The sequence below is a fragment of the Passer montanus genome, unplaced genomic scaffold (genome assembly GCF_014805655.1).
Source record: "Passer montanus isolate IOZ18808 unplaced genomic scaffold, ASM1480565v1 scaffold12, whole genome shotgun sequence".
NCBI classification, from domain to species: domain Eukaryota; kingdom Metazoa; phylum Chordata; class Aves; order Passeriformes; family Passeridae; genus Passer; species Passer montanus.
Genome location: NW_024358722.1, coordinates 13,926,566 through 13,944,474, shown reverse-complemented (window position 1 = coordinate 13,944,474; position 17,909 = coordinate 13,926,566). Strand labels below are relative to the sequence as shown.

At 35.9% G+C, this 17,909-nt stretch overlaps 1 protein-coding gene across 1 annotated transcript in view; it reads left to right on the top strand.

Moving 5' to 3' along the window:
* Positions 1–17,909, top strand: part of USH2A (usherin) — a 372,312-nt gene that overhangs the window by 80,793 nt on the left and 273,610 nt on the right. Inside the window, exons 17-21 of the mRNA XM_039697803.1 lie at positions 998–1,492; positions 2,889–3,161; positions 5,424–5,581; positions 6,855–6,999; positions 16,917–17,147. Of these exons, the coding sequence (XP_039553737.1) occupies positions 998–1,492; positions 2,889–3,161; positions 5,424–5,581; positions 6,855–6,999; positions 16,917–17,147 (1,302 nt within the window). The remainder of the gene's footprint in view (positions 1–997; positions 1,493–2,888; positions 3,162–5,423; positions 5,582–6,854; positions 7,000–16,916; positions 17,148–17,909) is intronic.

Below are 17,909 nucleotides of genomic sequence, written 5' to 3'. Positions count from 1 at the left end.
ATATGCACAGGAGCAATTAATGGCAATTGGTACTAAGAAGATGGGAAAAAACTACTAACTTAAAATAATGGAAAGTAGGTGTGGCGGCAGCTCTCTGGTCACAGTGAGCAACAGATAATTTTCCCATGCATCGTGCTGGGAAAAGTCTGCGAGAAGATCAGAGAAAAGAATGAAAAACAATTCTTAATCTTAATTTGCTGCATGTGAACATGTGAAATGTGTTATGGAGATTTGTTTATCGAAGGGTGGTTTCTTAATTAGCCAATAGTTATGGTGTTTTGTTTGGAGAACGAATTAGGTCCAGCTGTACTGTAACTGTTTATGAAAGAGCAATGGGTTTCTTAATAAAGATATATATGATCAGCCTTCTGTGAATCATGGAGTCTATGCCAATTATTACCTGGCCGGGGGCCCATTTGCTGGGACAAGTAGGGGTGAGGAAGGTAAATATAAGCTTTGTATATACCTTTTTAATAATTATTTGCACTTTTGTGTCACTTCTTATCCAAAATCAAATGCTTTACAAATGAGGTTTAAAGCATTGTTGTAGAAATGAGGAAGTGAAAGCACACAAAGTTGACATATTTGAACTTATGTCATCAAATTAATCAAAAAAAGAGGTCTGAAATATTGCACAATGGTTTGGGGTTTCTTTTCTTATATTATTATATTCTCTAATATTGATGCTGATTTACATTTGAAATAATTATTTTGAAGAAAAAGGAATGAGAATATAATTGTATTAATCTTCATTATTAAAGCAGGAACTAGAAGTTCAGTGGAAAAATTATTTCTGTAATGATGCAAATGTAATAAGTGGACTTTTTTTCCTGTGCTAAAAAACCTGAGAAGTTGCAATGTTTATAATCTCAAGAAGAGCATGTGAACAGGCATAAATATGTATTAGTTTAGAGCTGGACAGAATTTAGGTATAGCAATTGAGATTATTATTATTGTCTTAGACTGATACAGTTTTCTTCTTGCCTGTTTGTTTCAGGTGTTCAGACCTTCACCGATATCATGTTAGCTCCATATACCTTCTACTCCTATTATATCCAAGCCAGCAATGTTCATGGTTCTACGAGAAGTGACTCAGTGACATATAGAACAAAATCTGGGACACCTGTAGGAAGCTTGGATTTAAATCCTGTTTTTCCTGTTAGTCACCACTCTGTTTTACTTTACTGGACAAGCGTCTCCAATGACTCTGGGCCCATAGAGAAATACATTTTGACTTGTACTAACTCGGTTGATCTGCAGCCTTGCGGTCAGTATGAAGGTTTAAAGACTTCAGCAATTATTTGGAATCTCATTCCATTTACAAAGTATGTTTTTTCTGTGCAAGCTTGTACTAGTGGAGGCTGCTTAAAGAGCCAGCCAGTAACTGTAGTTACTGCACAGGCTCCTCCGGTAGGGCTACACCCACCGACTGTAGAAACCATCAGCTCTACAGAACTGGCTGTGGAATGGTCACCACCTGAGAAACCAAATGGTAGGATATTGTCTTTACTTTTGTCAGTCAAAGTCTTTGCAAAGGAAAAGCAACATTTCCTCAAATCTCATTAGACTATCCCAGTCCACACACCATACACTGAGAAATGAACTAAGACATTTTCCTAATTTGCCTATTTGCCATTAAGCCTCAGAGTCTGTGTTTTATTCTTCAGAGTCCAGAAATACACAGACTGTTTGGTCCAGGATTTAGCACTCAGGGGCATCTGTTGCAGTAAAAATCACATTTATAATCAAACATTTACAGTAAAATTAATTTTTTCCTAATTTGCCAGATTGCTTAGTTTAGACAGATGTGGTAGTATTGCTTGACAAAAAATAAATACACAGATAACAGTTATGGAAAAAAATCTAAGAATTAACAGAGAAGTCTGTTTTTGAAACCATCCGTCATGTGCAGTAGCCAATTCTATTACCAGTATAACTTTGTTAGGGATTAGGTGATTGCCAAGAGTTGCTGTTCTAACTTGTGTAATAATATTTTAGGTTTTTGAAAATGAGAACACAGCTGTTGTAGGTTACTTCTGTGATACTTCTAATTTTGTTGGTAAAACTATCTTTTAATATATGAGCAATGGAATTTTGTGAACTTGCACTAACATACACAAGTATTTATGCATGTGAAAACAAGCATTTTTATCTGTTCACAGAATGAGTATCTGTCTTTGGGGAGCTCAGCTTTCACTTTGAGCATCAGTTTTCCAGCTCTTCCCAGACTGGACAGGAAGAATGCCCACACAAGAATAACTGTGTGTTTAGATGGGCAGTTTCTACAATGCAGGTCATGATATTTACTGTTGGCACCTCAACCTGTGTCATACACTCTTCATAGTCCATAGCCATGACATGCATCTAATGACCAGCACAAGCAGATTTGAGCAATATTCTCTTATTTGTTTTGATGTCTGGTCAGATTTACTGGTCTCTCCAAAGAGGAAGAGAAAAGCTCTTTCTCCCGAGCAACCTCTCCAATTTAGTGCATGAATACAGGCCTAAATGCATAAATTTTATGGTTATCTCTTGGCTTTGCAAGAAATCTCTGGTAAGATTTCTTATGATCTTATAGTTAAACTACTTTCACGATCCAGCCTAAATAATGTATTTCTTCATACCACAGCACTGATTGTTTTTTTATCCCAGAGTGGTGAGGCCTTCCTGTGTATATAATAATTTTGCATTGATATAAAACTGATGTACATGTATCTCCTATCCTGTAATATGGTTTAAAATGTTTGTATTAAAATCATTAAAATGTCACTCAAAAGTTCTCTTCTCTTTATCTTAAAAAAAAGAAAAAATAAGTAAAAAGAAGTTGGTATTTTAGTAGAATTCCAGATATAATTTAAATTCACTATTTTTTTGGCCTTTTGCTCTAGGTATAATTATAAGATATGAACTTTACATGAGGAAAAAATTAAAATCAGCTGGGAACTTTCTTCCTCCTGAAATTCGTATTTTCCAAAGCAGTGGATGGCTCAGTCCTCAACCAGTTGTGGAATCTCAGAATGAAAATGCCTTGGCTCCACCACAGACCAGTACCACAGTCATTGATCTGGAGCCATTCACGGAGTATGAATTTTATGTGCTAGCAGTAAACATGGCAGGTAGCATATCTTCAGACTGGGTATCGGGACGAACAGGAGAGGCTGGTAAGCACTGGTTTCAATTTATTTGACAGAAATGAAAGGAAAATGTAGATTAGCATGTATTCTTAACTTTCCAGAAAAGTGTTTAGTGATGGTTAACTGGAGATAAATCCACATTTTTAACTAATTAAAGATAGGTCAGATGATCTCAGAACTAAGCATGAGAAGCAAAAACATTTTCTTCATCATAATATCATGTTGTTGAGGAAAATAATCCATGTCATTTAACCCTACATTTAAACTACAAGATTGCAAAATATACCAAGCAGTGTTTTAATTTGAAGACCTTGAGAGGGTTTCCTCTTCAGTAGTATAGTGCTTGAAACTTCTGCTGAGACCCCGTTAGTGAGAGATGCCTCTATCCAAATTAAGGTTCAAATGAGACCATATGCCGAAGTCAATTACATGGATTTTATTTAGCAGGAAATGTGAGGTGTAGAAATAGAAAGAAAGAGAAAACACAGTGGGGAGAGAGAGTGATCAACAGAGGATAGTTATCACCCATGGATCCAGCAGTGTCCTGTTGGTCGTCCTTCACTCTGGTCTTCTCAGTGGTGATTCTTAGGTCATTCAAAATTTTTCACTATTTATACTTTTTAGCAAATAAAAACCAGTTCTCATTTGCTACACAGTTTCTCTTATTCTATTGGTTAGAGGATTCCCTTGCTTCTAATGCAAATTAGTCTGCATGCTCAGTCTTTCTCCTTTTTTGTGTGTCAATGGATTTCTTGGGTTGATGGGCTGTGAGTCAGTAGTCAGGATCTCACCTCATGGAATTACCTTTTACCCAGTCAGAGCTGATTTCAGCACAGTTGCCAAGTTGGCTTTTGTTGTGGCCCATAAATCTTGCATTCTTTATGTCCTCTATCAGTGATACATTCTTCTTCCCAAGGCTTTTTAACCTCCAGCTGGATCTGAGATAACATCTGGACAATAGTACCATCTTTATCTTATCTCAAGTTCTTGCTCTGGTGGCTTATCTTGTAGTCCAGGTTCCAGGTATCCAGAGAAGCATATTCAGAGGAGCTTCAGTGGTTCTTGGTGTTTGCAAAAGCCATCTGTTCCAAGACTTGGGGTAATCTTTGTTTGACCAGTGATATGTGTGTGGGCAGTTGCTTCTTCACGCAGTTTTCCGAAGTGGGAATCTTTGTCTGGGCGCGTTTAACCAGAATGAGCAAAGCAGATCTCTTATGCACCAGGTCTGCAGTTAACACCATCCTGTCGCTTCCTTCTGTGCTTGTCTCATGGCTAAGTCTTTTGTGTTTGAGTCAGCCAACTGTGCTCTTTAACTCCTTAACTTTCTTCATGGGCTTTTATAGGGGCCAAGTGTCATAATATGGCCTCTTTTTATCCAAGTGTAACCAGTTCGCCACCTCTTGTATTATGACCCTTCTCTTCAGATTTTCAAAAGGGCTTTGGCACATGATGTATTATTTCAAATATCAGCAATTTATTTCAATGCTTTCAGTAGAAATCTATGGTTTTCAGACTGATTAAGCCTATGGTTAACAATTAAACATCCCTCTTATATTACTTATGCTTTTGTTTGGTGTTAGCTTGAAAATCATGTCCTCAGTCATTTACTTGAGCGAAACAGCAGGCTAAACTAATTCCTCCTTCAAAATGAGCCTTCTTGCTTATCTGTTCCTAAATATTATATGTTATAAAAGTGTTAAATTGTATTTGGGAAGAGGTCCATTAGTGCAGTTGTTTGTACATAGCAGAAGTGCTGTGAGTTGGTACCCTATTATTACAGAGGAATCAGGTGGGGATTTAACTGCAGTGCAAACAATCCTTTAACAGATTTACTATGGAAGACAGGGGAACTGTTTTGTAAGAAGTGAGAGACATGTTAATTTCAAACTGGCCTAGCAAACAGAATTGCTTTTAAGATGCTGAAGTATTGAACACTTTTTGCTTTTATCAGTTTTTTCCCATGTTGCATGAAGTTTTTCTTCAAGGCTTTTTCATTTGTATGTGCTTTCCTACCTGCTACAGGGGATAGGACTGTAGTGCTGATTAGTATTTCTTTGAAGACGCAGTCAGAGTTTTAATCTGCATTCACAGCCAGAGTAGAAAACAGGAGAATGATAAGTGAAGTACTTACCAAAATAAGGTGAAAATTCCAGCTAGACTTGAAAATAAGGTTAGAAAAGGAAAAGAAATGATTGTCTGAAATGGTGTTTTACAAGTACAATGAGGAAGCTTGCATTATACGTATTGCTCACGTATTTTAGTAATATTATTAATTTAACTTTATTTCAGCCCCAGCGTTCATGCCATCTCCATCAGTATTCCCTCTTTCACCATATTCCCTTAATGTGTCATGGGAAAAACCTGAAGATAATATATCAAGAGGAGAAGTGATGGGGTACAGCATCAGTTTGATGACTGAACAAAGGTCCTTGCCACCATTTTCCCAGGTATTATTGTTACATTGTTTTTCCTTAATGATAAATTATAATGATAAAGTTGATAAAACCTGATGTCCTCTGAGGTGTTGTGATGAATTTTTTCCTTGGTTTGTTTGTGTTCTCTGATCACCTACAGGTTTTATGGAATGCTATACATCAAATGCTAATGTACTACATCTCAATTTTAAGCTGTCTTTCTGATCTGACTTGTTTTCAGTAGCAGTTGAGATTCAAAATTAGGAGAGACGAGCTTGTGAAACAAAATTTAAATTACCAGTGATATTTGTATATACTGGTTCTATATTGTTGCTGTACTTGCTAATGTGCTTAAAGCCATATTGTATTGTAGCTGTCTACATTTTCCTTAAAAAGTTACTTGTCTGGATGAGTTTTTGAAGTGGGGAAATCTAAAATACTGGAAAGAAACAAATTTAAAAAGTCAAAATATGTGAATTTAAAGTACTGTTGTAATGTTTGAGTGACTGGGTTTGGCAAACAGATGTCATGGCATTAGTAGTAAGCTGAAAGCTGAGGAATGAGCAGAAACATGATACATAATCAGAATATGGGAGTGGATCTGGTGCTCTCGTATTGTATTTCTCATTCAGAGCTGATTTTGTCCTTTGGTATTACCACAGATGGGCCTCAGTTTATTTGCTTATCAGCTGGGGATACTACTGTTCTCAGGGCTGTTATAAAAATACATAAATGCCAATTGCTTCTGGTCACTGGCTTGCAAGATTCTTCATGCAAAAAGAATCTGATAATAAAGATATCTAAAATGCTACAGTTTATTCAGTTCCCCTCCCATTGATAGCTTATAGTGATCTTAAAGTAAAGCAGATGCAAGTGTTTGTAGGTATTTGTTATTCCACTCCCTCCTAATGCCTGCTAATCATGTCACTCCTTCAATGGTGGTCAGATTTCACAACTTAATAGTGTCATTTTCGTCATCTCAATTGTCGCTGCACTGTTTGTAGTGATAACTGCACCACCACACAGTTTTATGAGGCAATAACTTTGTTTCCTCATTTATCCACTCAGGAACTGGCTTATTACCTCATAAAACAGTGTGATGGGAAGTATTATCACCTAAATCCCAGCTTGTTCAGACTCTCCAAAATAATCCTCTCCCTCAGTTGGTCTATTGAGGCTTTCTCACATCTGAGTGAAGGAACCTGCAAGTTCAGAGACAAGTTTCTTATTAGTGATCATGTCATCAAATGACAGGAATGAAAATATTATTAACCAACTGTTGTCTTCCAATCTGTTTGCTTTGCAGGTTTTACATATAGCCGAGGCTCACGAGCTCTCCTACATAGCAACGGGATTAAAACCTTACAGGACATACAACTTTACTGTTACTCTCTGCAATCAAATTGGTTGTGTAACCAGCGAGCCAGGCATGGGGCAAACCTTGGCAGCTGGTAAGGAAACAATCTGTAGCAAAGTGCAAAGCTGACACACGGTTTAATAATGAACACCATGATGATGGTTCCTAGTTTGATGCACAGTGGCAGGGGTAGGTGTTGTATTAATACAAAGTGACTTGCTTAATTATTATTTGTTTGTTATGACAGATTAAACCCAAAATGTTTTCAGTGGAAGTTTAAGGTACTTTGCTATGGCAGTAGGATTTGTGTACTGCTCTCTCAGTTGCAAGCTGTGATATGTATGGTTTTTATTCATGTTTGTTTAAACAGTGAAGGCACATAAATGTGGCTGCATCCACTCATTCATGCAGGATGCTAAGAAGTTGTTAATTTGTTGTTGGGGGTTTTTCAGTGTGTGTTTGCATAACAAGAAATGTAAAATGCTCCAGCTGTGCCAATGCCTTGCTTAATGCATGCAGGAGGAGATGCATGGCTTTAAGAGTAACATAGGTACATAGTATCTCATCAGAAGCAGCACATGTGCTTTGGGTCTGCTTTTTTGAAAATGTTTGTTTATTTAGCGCCTGAGAATTGAAATTTTGCTTTGTAGGTATGTATCTACATATCTATGGGAACAGTGCTAAAGAAACTGCATATATGTTCCTGGGAACCTTAAAGCATTTTCAGTCTTCAGGCTAATTTCAGTAGCATTCAATAGTCATGGATTTCAAAGGTACTGCCTACAAATTTAGGGGAAAATACACATCAGTCCAGAACAGAGATGGAGAAAGCCTGTATTTACGTTGAAGAAAGGACTGGCATAAACTCAATTCTTGGACAGCGGGGGTTCAAGAGGGTTTTAAGAGAGAAATTTTTAGTAATATCAGCTTTACTGATATTACTATCAGATATTACTGATATTAATATCAGAAGTCTCTTTATTCATGGAATGAGGTAGTCAGTATGGTTCTTTAATACCATAAATACAAGCTCAAACCCATGCTATGTGACATACTGAAGAGAGCTGACCACTTAGCATTGTGGTTTCCTTTTGTATAGGCATTTAAAACATTAGTTAATGTCACAATATTAGCTAAAATGCTTAACTAAAAATGTTAAGCAATTAGAACTAAAAACGTTAAGCAATTAGTGGTGTTATCATATGGATGTTGTGATGATGATCTTTACCTCTCTCATGTAATTTCCTCTCACATAGGAAAACATAGGAAATTTTCTGCTGAAGTGGTATTTAAGGTGTTGGGATATTGCCTCTAGTCTGTCCTCAGTTCTTCATGTCTATTTATTTTTATTTCATTGCCTTTCCTTTTTTTTTTTTTTTGTTTTTTCAAGTGGAAGACAGAGCCTCCAATTTGTACAAGTATGACTTTATCCCATTCCACACAGCTATGAGGAACAGTGTTCCAGTCTATGCTGATAACCATGGAAACAAATATTGCCTAAACAGCACACCTTATTACTACAAATGATCCAACTTTGCATTTATACATTTATTAAAAGATTCAGGAACAATAGCTTAGTTATGCTTGACAGCTTGTTTATGACCATCTCCTCCCTGGTTGTGTTAATACTCAGAGACCTATCACATTAGAGAATACAGGAGAATACAAAATAGCATAGCAGGCATGTCCCCATTTATTAGCTGTTTTGTGGTGAAGCCTTTTCCTGCTTACTGTTGTAAGCCTTGAAAGAAAAGAATCAGTGCTGTATTGTGTTTGTTTTATTTTGTATTTAAAGCGTGCTATTGCAATCTGTTAAATTTTGGCAAACTGAAATATGAAAACCTTACGTTTTGCATGCAATTTGCATGTGTCTTCCACAAGTCACATTTTTTGTTCCAGGAGATATTTATTTCCTCCTATCCATGTAGGGGTTTTTTGGTGTGTGAGTTTTTGGTTGTTTGTGTGAGGTTTGGTTTTTTGTTTTTTTTTTTCTTTGTGTGTGTTGTGTGCATGTTTCCTTCCATGAGGCTCTGTAAAACTGTGTTTCCAAAGACAATTTATAAGAAGCACTACTTATGTAATGACAATCAAAGGGAGTTAAAACTTGAAACAAAATTGGGAAAACCAATCTCTGACTTTTGTAAAAATAGATATTCAAGTCTTAGTCCATTTCTATCCCTTCTTTTTTTTTTTTTTGTCATTGAGATGTGCAAAATGAAATTAAAATTGTCTTTCTAGGACTGTTGGGGAGTTCTTTTTTATGGAGGAATGTCTCCCTGGCAAAGAAACAGCATACCTGGCTGGATGCCAGTCCCTCTCCATGCCCTGGCAAGGACAACCTTTTGGAGGAAGTCTTGACTGAAATGTATTCCAGCATGATGGTCCCCTTGCATCATAACAAAATCCACAATCCTTTGAATTGTGTTTCAAGTTGGGCTAGAGGTGATACTAAATTGGACTAATTCTCCTCTGATCGTCAGGAGGAGGAAAAGAATGATAATGAAAAACCATGTCCGCTCACCTTCTGTGTATGGCGTGTCTAGGTTTATCACATGGAACATTTCAATCAATGGGTATCTTGGTGGCTGTGATTTTGGCATGTCCAACAGATGTGTATTAGCAAGGAGCTTCTTATGAAATTGCCAATGGCTTCTGAAATTTGCCTCTAGAAGTCTCAAGTAATTTTTAAGCTTTGTTCAGATCCATTAGAGTAATTTGAAGCCTAGTTGTAAAAAATATATACTCTTTATAAAAGCTAATATTTTTCTCTGGAAACTTGTGGGGGTTTTATTTTTTCTTTTTTAGTTTGGTGGTTTTTTTTTTTCCTTAATACATTGTAAGATGGAAAATGAAAACAAAAGCAGAAGCAAGCGCATGAAATAGCTAGAAACAAAATTAGTGAGGAAGCTAGAAACAAAATTATTGAGGAAGGATTTTGAGATATGATTGAAAAGATAAAGAGACTACTTCACACAGGAGCAGAATTTAAAGATAGCACCCAAGGGAGCAGAAGCATCAGGAAGAGTCTGCTGATTTTTCAGTGAGAAGTCTCTTGGATTATGACTAGGTAAAATCCAGAAGCAAACTTAATGAGTGGATTCATTCTAACTTGGTTCAATATAGGCATCTGTACTGGGAATATGTCATGTGTAGCTTTGCAGGAGTAGAGTGAAAGAAAACTCAAATTGGCCATATGTCCTTGTGTCTGTCAGACTGGCAAAATCACTCCTCCTCACCAATACATACACCCACAATGTCTGTAAATGGTAATAAAGATGACAAATCAGAAGAATGGGAGAGGAGGGTGTGAGAAAACAAAGTAAACTTGCTAAGAATGGAGTTATTTTATATAAAGACTTGAGTGTTACAAATGCATATCAAGCCAGGAGGGTGAGAGAAATAAAAGAACAGTTATGCCTGATGCTCCAGGAATGGTAAAAATTGTTGGAAGATCAACGTCAGTATAAATGCAGTACTGGGATGAAAGATCAAAACAAGTGTAGGAAGGTAATAGAAGAGAATTACCCATCCCTTTTACCTTCAAAGAGAAGATAACTGGACAGAAAGAGAACCTAAATTTGATCTGTTCAGATACAAATGCATAAATAAATAGCAGACTTTTAAATATGCAATTAATTAAGAAGTGTTTCATACTTTTTAATCAGTGTTTTAAATGGTAAATCAAGCAGCTGCAGCTTCCACAATCCTTGTGGTATTTGAAATACTTTGATGCGCTGCGATATTCTGCTCATGCTACTGAAATTCTTGGCTGATAGATGAGGAAAAGTTCATTGTTGATACTTTATTTGAAAATTTGAAGTCCAGTTTGAACTTTGCTTTAGTCCGTGCTATCACAAGATCATCAAGTGAATCTGCATGTATATAACTGAGAGCAATATTAGACAGTAATCATACATTTTTCAACTCAATACATAGAGCAAAATTTTCGTTTATTCTTCTCTCTGGGTTCTGCCATGTTCAAATTCCTATTTATTTTTGAGAATGGCATTCAGTCTGTTGTTTTTAGTAGGTCTTAGGCAATTTTTTTTAAAATTTCAAAAGCAGGTTTTGTTGCATGGTTTTCTCTCATGTACTATCTGGTACCAGTGAGAGACCTGGTCCTTTGAAAGTTTATTTTTGTGACAATGTGTCTGCATGAAATTATGAATTATCAACACAAAACATGCATGTTTTCAACATTGTTCAGTGAGGCAGAGAAATGCCATTTTATTCCCATCATTTTCTGTCATTTCACCAGGACGAAATTAGCCATGTGAATGCTTGGACTAGTACAACTGCTTACGCTACTCAAATCATATAGTCAAAGGTTGCCTTAAACAATCTATACAGCTGTGTTTCATTAGCTGCTGTGTGACTAAGCTTACTTCTTGTAAGCAAGTTTGCCTTTCCTTTGCCCTTAATTTTTTAAAAAAATTCATTTAAAAAAAACTTTTTAAGACATATCAAAGTATTTGACTTGTGATTGTGCCATTTACCCAGCACATTGTATTCACGATCTTTTGCTTTTGATGGCAATTACAAGGTTCAGAAGCTAATTTGTAGGAGATATTCTTCCAGCAGCAGCTGCATCTGGCTTCTTGGCAGTCTTCTCAACCAGTTGTATTTGGGGCTTTGGAGTTGCCTCTGGGTGTGTTGGGGTAATTCTGGTCTGTCTTACACTCTTTGTTGTTTTATTTTTGATTACCCTTTTAATCTGAGTAATTTGTCCATTTTTTCCTATTTTCCATTAATGAATAAGGTCCGGTGCAGACCCTTTTGAAAAGCCTCATTTGTTAATGTCTGTCATAAATGGCTTTTCTGCAAAAGGCTATGCCTCAATTTTAAAATCACCAATACCCATTAATCAGGTAGTAAGAAATGTATAGTTTTCTTTGTTACAGAAAAGAAATACGAGGGCCATTTGCTGCTGGCCTGGAAACACAGATTGTTTTGCATGCAAGTACGTAAGTCTCTTCATTGTGAATAGGACCCAAAGTGATTAAACAAGCACTCTTAATATGTTAATTTATAATTTTAATTACAACAATCTTGTATATATAGTCATTAGTGAATACTAATATAAATATTTTTCTACCTTTTTATTCATAATGCATAAACCAATCATCCAGTTACTTCTCGGCAGTTGCCTGTTTCCGTTTCATAATACAATCTTTGTTCTTAGTTATGAATGCATTTTGTTCATTCCTGTCTTGAATAATCCCTCATTAAGCTAGTCACTTTCTGCTCCATGCTAAAAAGGAAAAATTATCATGCAAATGTGGCATGCCATATTAAAAAGCACATTACCAAACACTTTTGTTGCTGTCCTTCAATTAGTTTCCCTTCTTTGAATTTAATTTCATTTGTTGTTAAACTACTGACTTGATGTATGGACTCATGAATTTGAGTCTGCTGCCAAGAATGTAGCAGGAAAAAAAATCAAAGCCTCTTTAGAAAGCTACAGAGGCAAAGCTGAAATGAATTTGCTTCACCTTTGACAAGAACACTTGAGCAACACTGGAATCCTCTGATGATTCAGCTTGGCTAATTATCCAATTATTTATTCCAAGAATAAAGACGCTGTTTTACAATTAGAAAAGTGTAAAGTAATCTGAGAAATTTCATAATGACAGATGACTTAAGTAACTTCTGAGATAAATGGAATCTGCTCAAACTTGTCTTGCCAAGTGTTCAAGCTGTAGTTAAACTGCTCTTTGAGTTTCAGGGAATCAGTAGGAAATTAAAAGTTATTTGTTTCTTCTCCCCTACCAACCACATATTATGCCATAAAATAGCTCAAAACAGCTCAGTTTGTTCTTCTCTCTATCAAATTTGCAACATTTCTAAGCTATGTTTAAGTTGCATTCCTCTTGATTAAAGCTTTTGGTTCAAAGCAATACTTTTTAATTGCCTAATAATATAAGTCATTTCTTAGGAAAGAACCGTGCATTTAGGAGTTCATTTGCAATATAACTGAAAAATTCATTGCATGGCAGTAAAACAATTTACTGTTAATTACAAGGAGAAGAATTTGCTGTACCATGCTCACAGATTGCCATGAATCATGCAGCACTCCTAGAGATTTATAACAGATGTGTAAGTGGGATGAATTAGCAGGGTTTAATAACAGAGACACAAATCATGCAGACTTCAAGGAGCTTTAATTGATATACTAGAATGTGACGGGCATGAATCACTCAGCCATTCAACAGCACTGTAACATATGGTCAGCTCAATATGCTGCATCTTAAATCGGTTGGTGAGTCGTTGGTTGTCCCATATGGTGGAAGCAATATATTTTTCATGATTTTCAAAAAATACAGTGGATTACATCTTTTTTAAAAAGAAATATGATTGCAACATATCCATGTTACTAAATTTTCTTTTTATGTCCATTGTGGGTAGGTTTTATTGTTTTATTTTGGGAAGGATTCCAAAATGGACTCTAAAGAATCTCTTATAACTCAAAATGTTGTCGGAAGATGTAGGTATTATTGCTTGACTCATTTGCTGTTGAAATTACTGATGCCATTGTAAAGTGCAGAAAAGGAGAACATACCTGAAATGCAATGGCAAACTCAAGGTCCTCTGGACTAATTACTGGAATCAAAAATTAAATTCAATACCCATAGTGAGGTGTGCAATTTTACCTGCAAGGTAAACTCCAATATGTGAAGAAAAAAAATATATTTTCTGTAACTTTTTTTTCCTTGAACTTGGCATTTTTTCTCTTTTATTTTGTATATATGCATTTGGAGTTCAGCAGTTAAAAATGATATATTTCTCGTTGCTTTTACTGTCCTGAACTATTCAGTGTCTACTTGAGAATTTCGGTGGAAGAGTACACAAATACCTACCTACAGTAAGCTGAACAGAAGTTACTCAAACATATGTAAGCCTGTAAAATTTAGCCACAGTGTAAATATGTTATTCCTGGGACAAGAATCTGGCAATGTATGGAAAAGCTTTAGCAGTTATATTAGTAAACCTGACAGACTTGAGAAAGGAGTATTGTATCCTTAGAACCATGGCTGCCAGAATTTAATGTCAACAATTAAAATTTATTTTGATCCTTACCTAGTGTTTATTACTGTTTGTATACACAACAGACCTTACTAATACAGAGATGCACTATTAGATGGAATTACCATCTGTTCAGAGCAAAATGCTGGCATCTGTCTTTGAGCCTAAAACTAAAATGATATTATTTCAAACAAAACAAAATTAACTGCTCTTTACTTACCAACTTCATTTTTGTGTACATGTGTGTGCTTAAACACATGGGAAAGGCTTGTTTGTAATGACCTGTGTAGCAACATCTATATTTAGATATATGACTTCAACATAAGCTGTATGGACCATCTGTCTTTATTGGTCTTTTCTATGCCCTCTGCTACACAATGGCATGCAGCAATCATGGGCTTTTAAATACTGTTTTAGCCTTATAATATATTAAATATGTATTATATAGCAAGACATTAAAACTACATAATTAAAATACACAAAAATGTGACTTTGAATGTACTAAAATGCAGTATGCTCATTATTTTTACAGATGTGTCTTAACAGAACGTGACTAAAAAAAATTAAATAGGCAAAATTATACGCGATTCATCTTTCAGAAAGTAGCTACAGGTACCACAGTGACACCTTTAGGAAAATTTTAATGTTGAATATTTTTAATTTCAGCATTTAGTACCCTGCTGGGCTAGTGCTACAGATTTATTTCAAGACCTTCTGGTTTTGTGTGCAGTTGGGTTTTCTGTTTGGATTTTTTTTGTTATGGTTGTTTGTAAATACCTATGTTACCTATTATGTACAGTTTTGACGTGCTGATGTGCTGTCTTGATGCACAAGAATTCTCAACCATCAAGGAGACTGTAGTTTAAATACTAGTGCTATAGCAAGGATGTTACTTTCTGAAAGGGTAGTCTTGTGTTCCATATATCACAAAATAATAAATTGTGTCATGCCAGTGTTTAATGCGTGTACACAGTGCATTAACTGTAACTGTAGTACATTTATTTGTGCTAGAGGAGACTGGAAAATGATTAAAAAATCAATACTTCCCTGTCAGAGAAGCAAGTGTTACGATGCATTTAAGTAGTTAATTGCATAAGCCCCATAAAAGCTTCAGGTTTGGGTATCAGAGATGCCATAATTATGGTCCAAGCAACTGCCATTTATTAATACTAGACTTTAAAGGAAGATGTAGTTATTGTCATGAGTACTAGTCAGCTGTATGCATTTTAAAAATAATGAATTTTAGCATTTCTGTTTTGCCATCAGTAATCTGAACTGGAGGGCTGAACCTCTTCAGTTTGCATTTAAAGTGCTGACGTAGGCTGGTTCCCTCAGAGGTGAAGTTTTGATTGTTAAGCCATGTTTTCTATTTAAACTTGTGCATTAATACCACAATTCATTAGTGCTGTGCCCTACTTATGCAGGCAAGCTTATGACCTCACACTGCATTACTTCAATTTTGACATTGTAAATTTCTACCATCGCGTGAGATACTAATTAGACTGTGAAGTCATAAATGATACCTAAGCAGGAATTTACAGCACATAGTGCCTTTGGCAGTTTCCCAGTTCCCCCTCTCCCTGCTTTCTCCAAGAAGATCTATCAAGTTATGGGGTGTGGGGGACAAAGAAAAAGAAAAAAATAAAGAAGTAATATACTACTGGTAAATAGGAAAAATGAAAAATGTTTTAATGAGCTTGGAAATGCAGGAATGTTTAACAGGATGTTATTAATTCATTTGAAATGAAGCAATCTCTCATTCTCTAAAGAACTCATGCTATGTACAATGCTGGGCTGTGAAGTAATGTGTCAGATTTTGAAGGCCCATATTTTAATTCAGGTTTTATTGTTATTGAAAGGCATTTATTGCTCTTTACTGTGTCATTATAGGAACAAGTAATTTTTACAAGTTGTTATTATATTTAGCTTCCTGGGCACAAATGAAGTTCCTGTTGTTAAATCCTTCTCTTTATTAGGGAAAGAAGGGTGAGAAAAAAAGCAGAGTAAGATGTATATAGATTCTGTGCATAGCAAAGTGTTCTCATACTTCTCCAGATGACATCTTCTGTTGTTTCAGTGATGGTCCATTTCTTTTCACCTGTAGGACCATCATGTCATTATCCAAACAGGTCATGCTGCTCTCCAGTGGCTTACTGTACATCCTTTTATTAAAAAATGAAATAAGTTTAGTTAATAACTCAGCTATAGAGTAGCTAATGCTATCAGAGTGTTTAAAAGAACCTGAAAGTTTTGGGTTTAACAGTAGGAGGATCATCCTATAACCTAAAACGATCTTATGCTGTTACCTCTGTGGAAGCAGTCTTGTTTGGAGTCCTGGTGTGCACCAGAATTGCTGGAGAAAAATTAGGCAGGGTTGTTGTCTTGAAGTGAGCAATTATCTGAACACAAGCTGCTGTCTGGTGTTCACATCGTGAGAACAATTGGATGGGTCTGCAGGACTGTGGAGAGAGAGCTGTTCTGCTCCTCGTGGTGAGGATAAGTCCAGGGACAAAAGACCCTGTTGTCATGTAGCCTACTGAAATGTAACAAGAGTTACAACTGCTCAAATTTTCCTTTGGTTTTTCGCTTACATCCCCTTGTGAAAGTCACAGAGATACACATTTACAGGGAGTTTGGCATGAGAGGCCCATCAAGGAAGGAAGGAATCCAAATATACTTTTTATGAAGATATTGATTACTATTCTAAAAGATTATGAAGAAAAACATTTTAGCTATAACTATAGAAACATATGTCTAAGGCCTGAATAAACAAAGTATGTCTTGTGCAACTAAAAGCAAGTTTCTCATAAAGATTAAGAATTTTTTTGAGTTTTTTTTTCCTCTCCTAATTAAGCTTCTGTGGATATCTGTGTTTATTCTTAAGATCAGAACATTAAACAGGATGTTTTGCAAAGATTGTTATGTGCAACAAATAATTCCCCAAGTGTTATGGACAATGATACCTAGACAACTTTTTTTTATCCACAGCTCCAAGAAAACTTAGTGCCCCTCGTGTTGAAGGCATAAACAGCACAACAGTAAAGATAATTTGGGATGAACCTGAAGAGCTTAATGGACCTTTTCCCATCTACCAAGTGGAAAGGATGGATTCATCTTTAGCTACAATGAATATAGAAGTAACCAAAGGGACCCGTTTCCCAGGAAACGGGTATTACAGATTTGCGAGTTCCACTGTCCCCACCAATACCTACTTTACAGGTAAATGTGTTTAAAGTACTTTAAAAATGTACTAATTGTACTCTGCATTCATTTTACCATATAGTATCATGTTCTGTAAAACTTTTATGCTAAAGTAGGTAGGTTCTAATTTATTAAAGTAATGTAATGATTAGTAATGTATGGGCTATTTTGGTTCTCACTTAAAACGCCTATGAAAATCATTGGACATGTGGGATTTTTATTACCTCATGTGGACAGAGAGATGCACATGGCAGTGATGTTGCTGCATATTTGAGTTGTAAATATAAGATTTTATTTATTCTTCTGGGATAACAACTTTTAAATTAATGTGCTGTGAGTGCTAAGATGTGTTTTGTTTAGTACATTTTTGAGGATACCCGGGGCTGCATAAACACACAAAAAGCTCTGTCTTCCAGTTTCAGAGCAATTGCATTGTGATCCTATTTGTTTTGTTAAGGAAAGAAAAAAGCCGGCCACTCTGGCAGAATTCCACTGTTTCTGGGCCTTAGAATGTTCCCTCTTTTTCTTGATTACTTATTTTACTTTAGAACCATATGATTTTCAGATAGAAGCAGACCTATGTCCTGTTTCTGGGATTCTCATAATTTGCTGATATTGTGACTTCTGGGATAAGGCAAAGATACAGACAGTATGTCTTTTGGAAAAATGAACCTGATTGCACATCTGAGATGTTGTAGCAGTCTGTAAGGGAAATCTTACATTTGCCTGCATGAAGTATGAGTGTTTAAAAGAAGAAACAGCAGAGCTGAAGACTTAAAA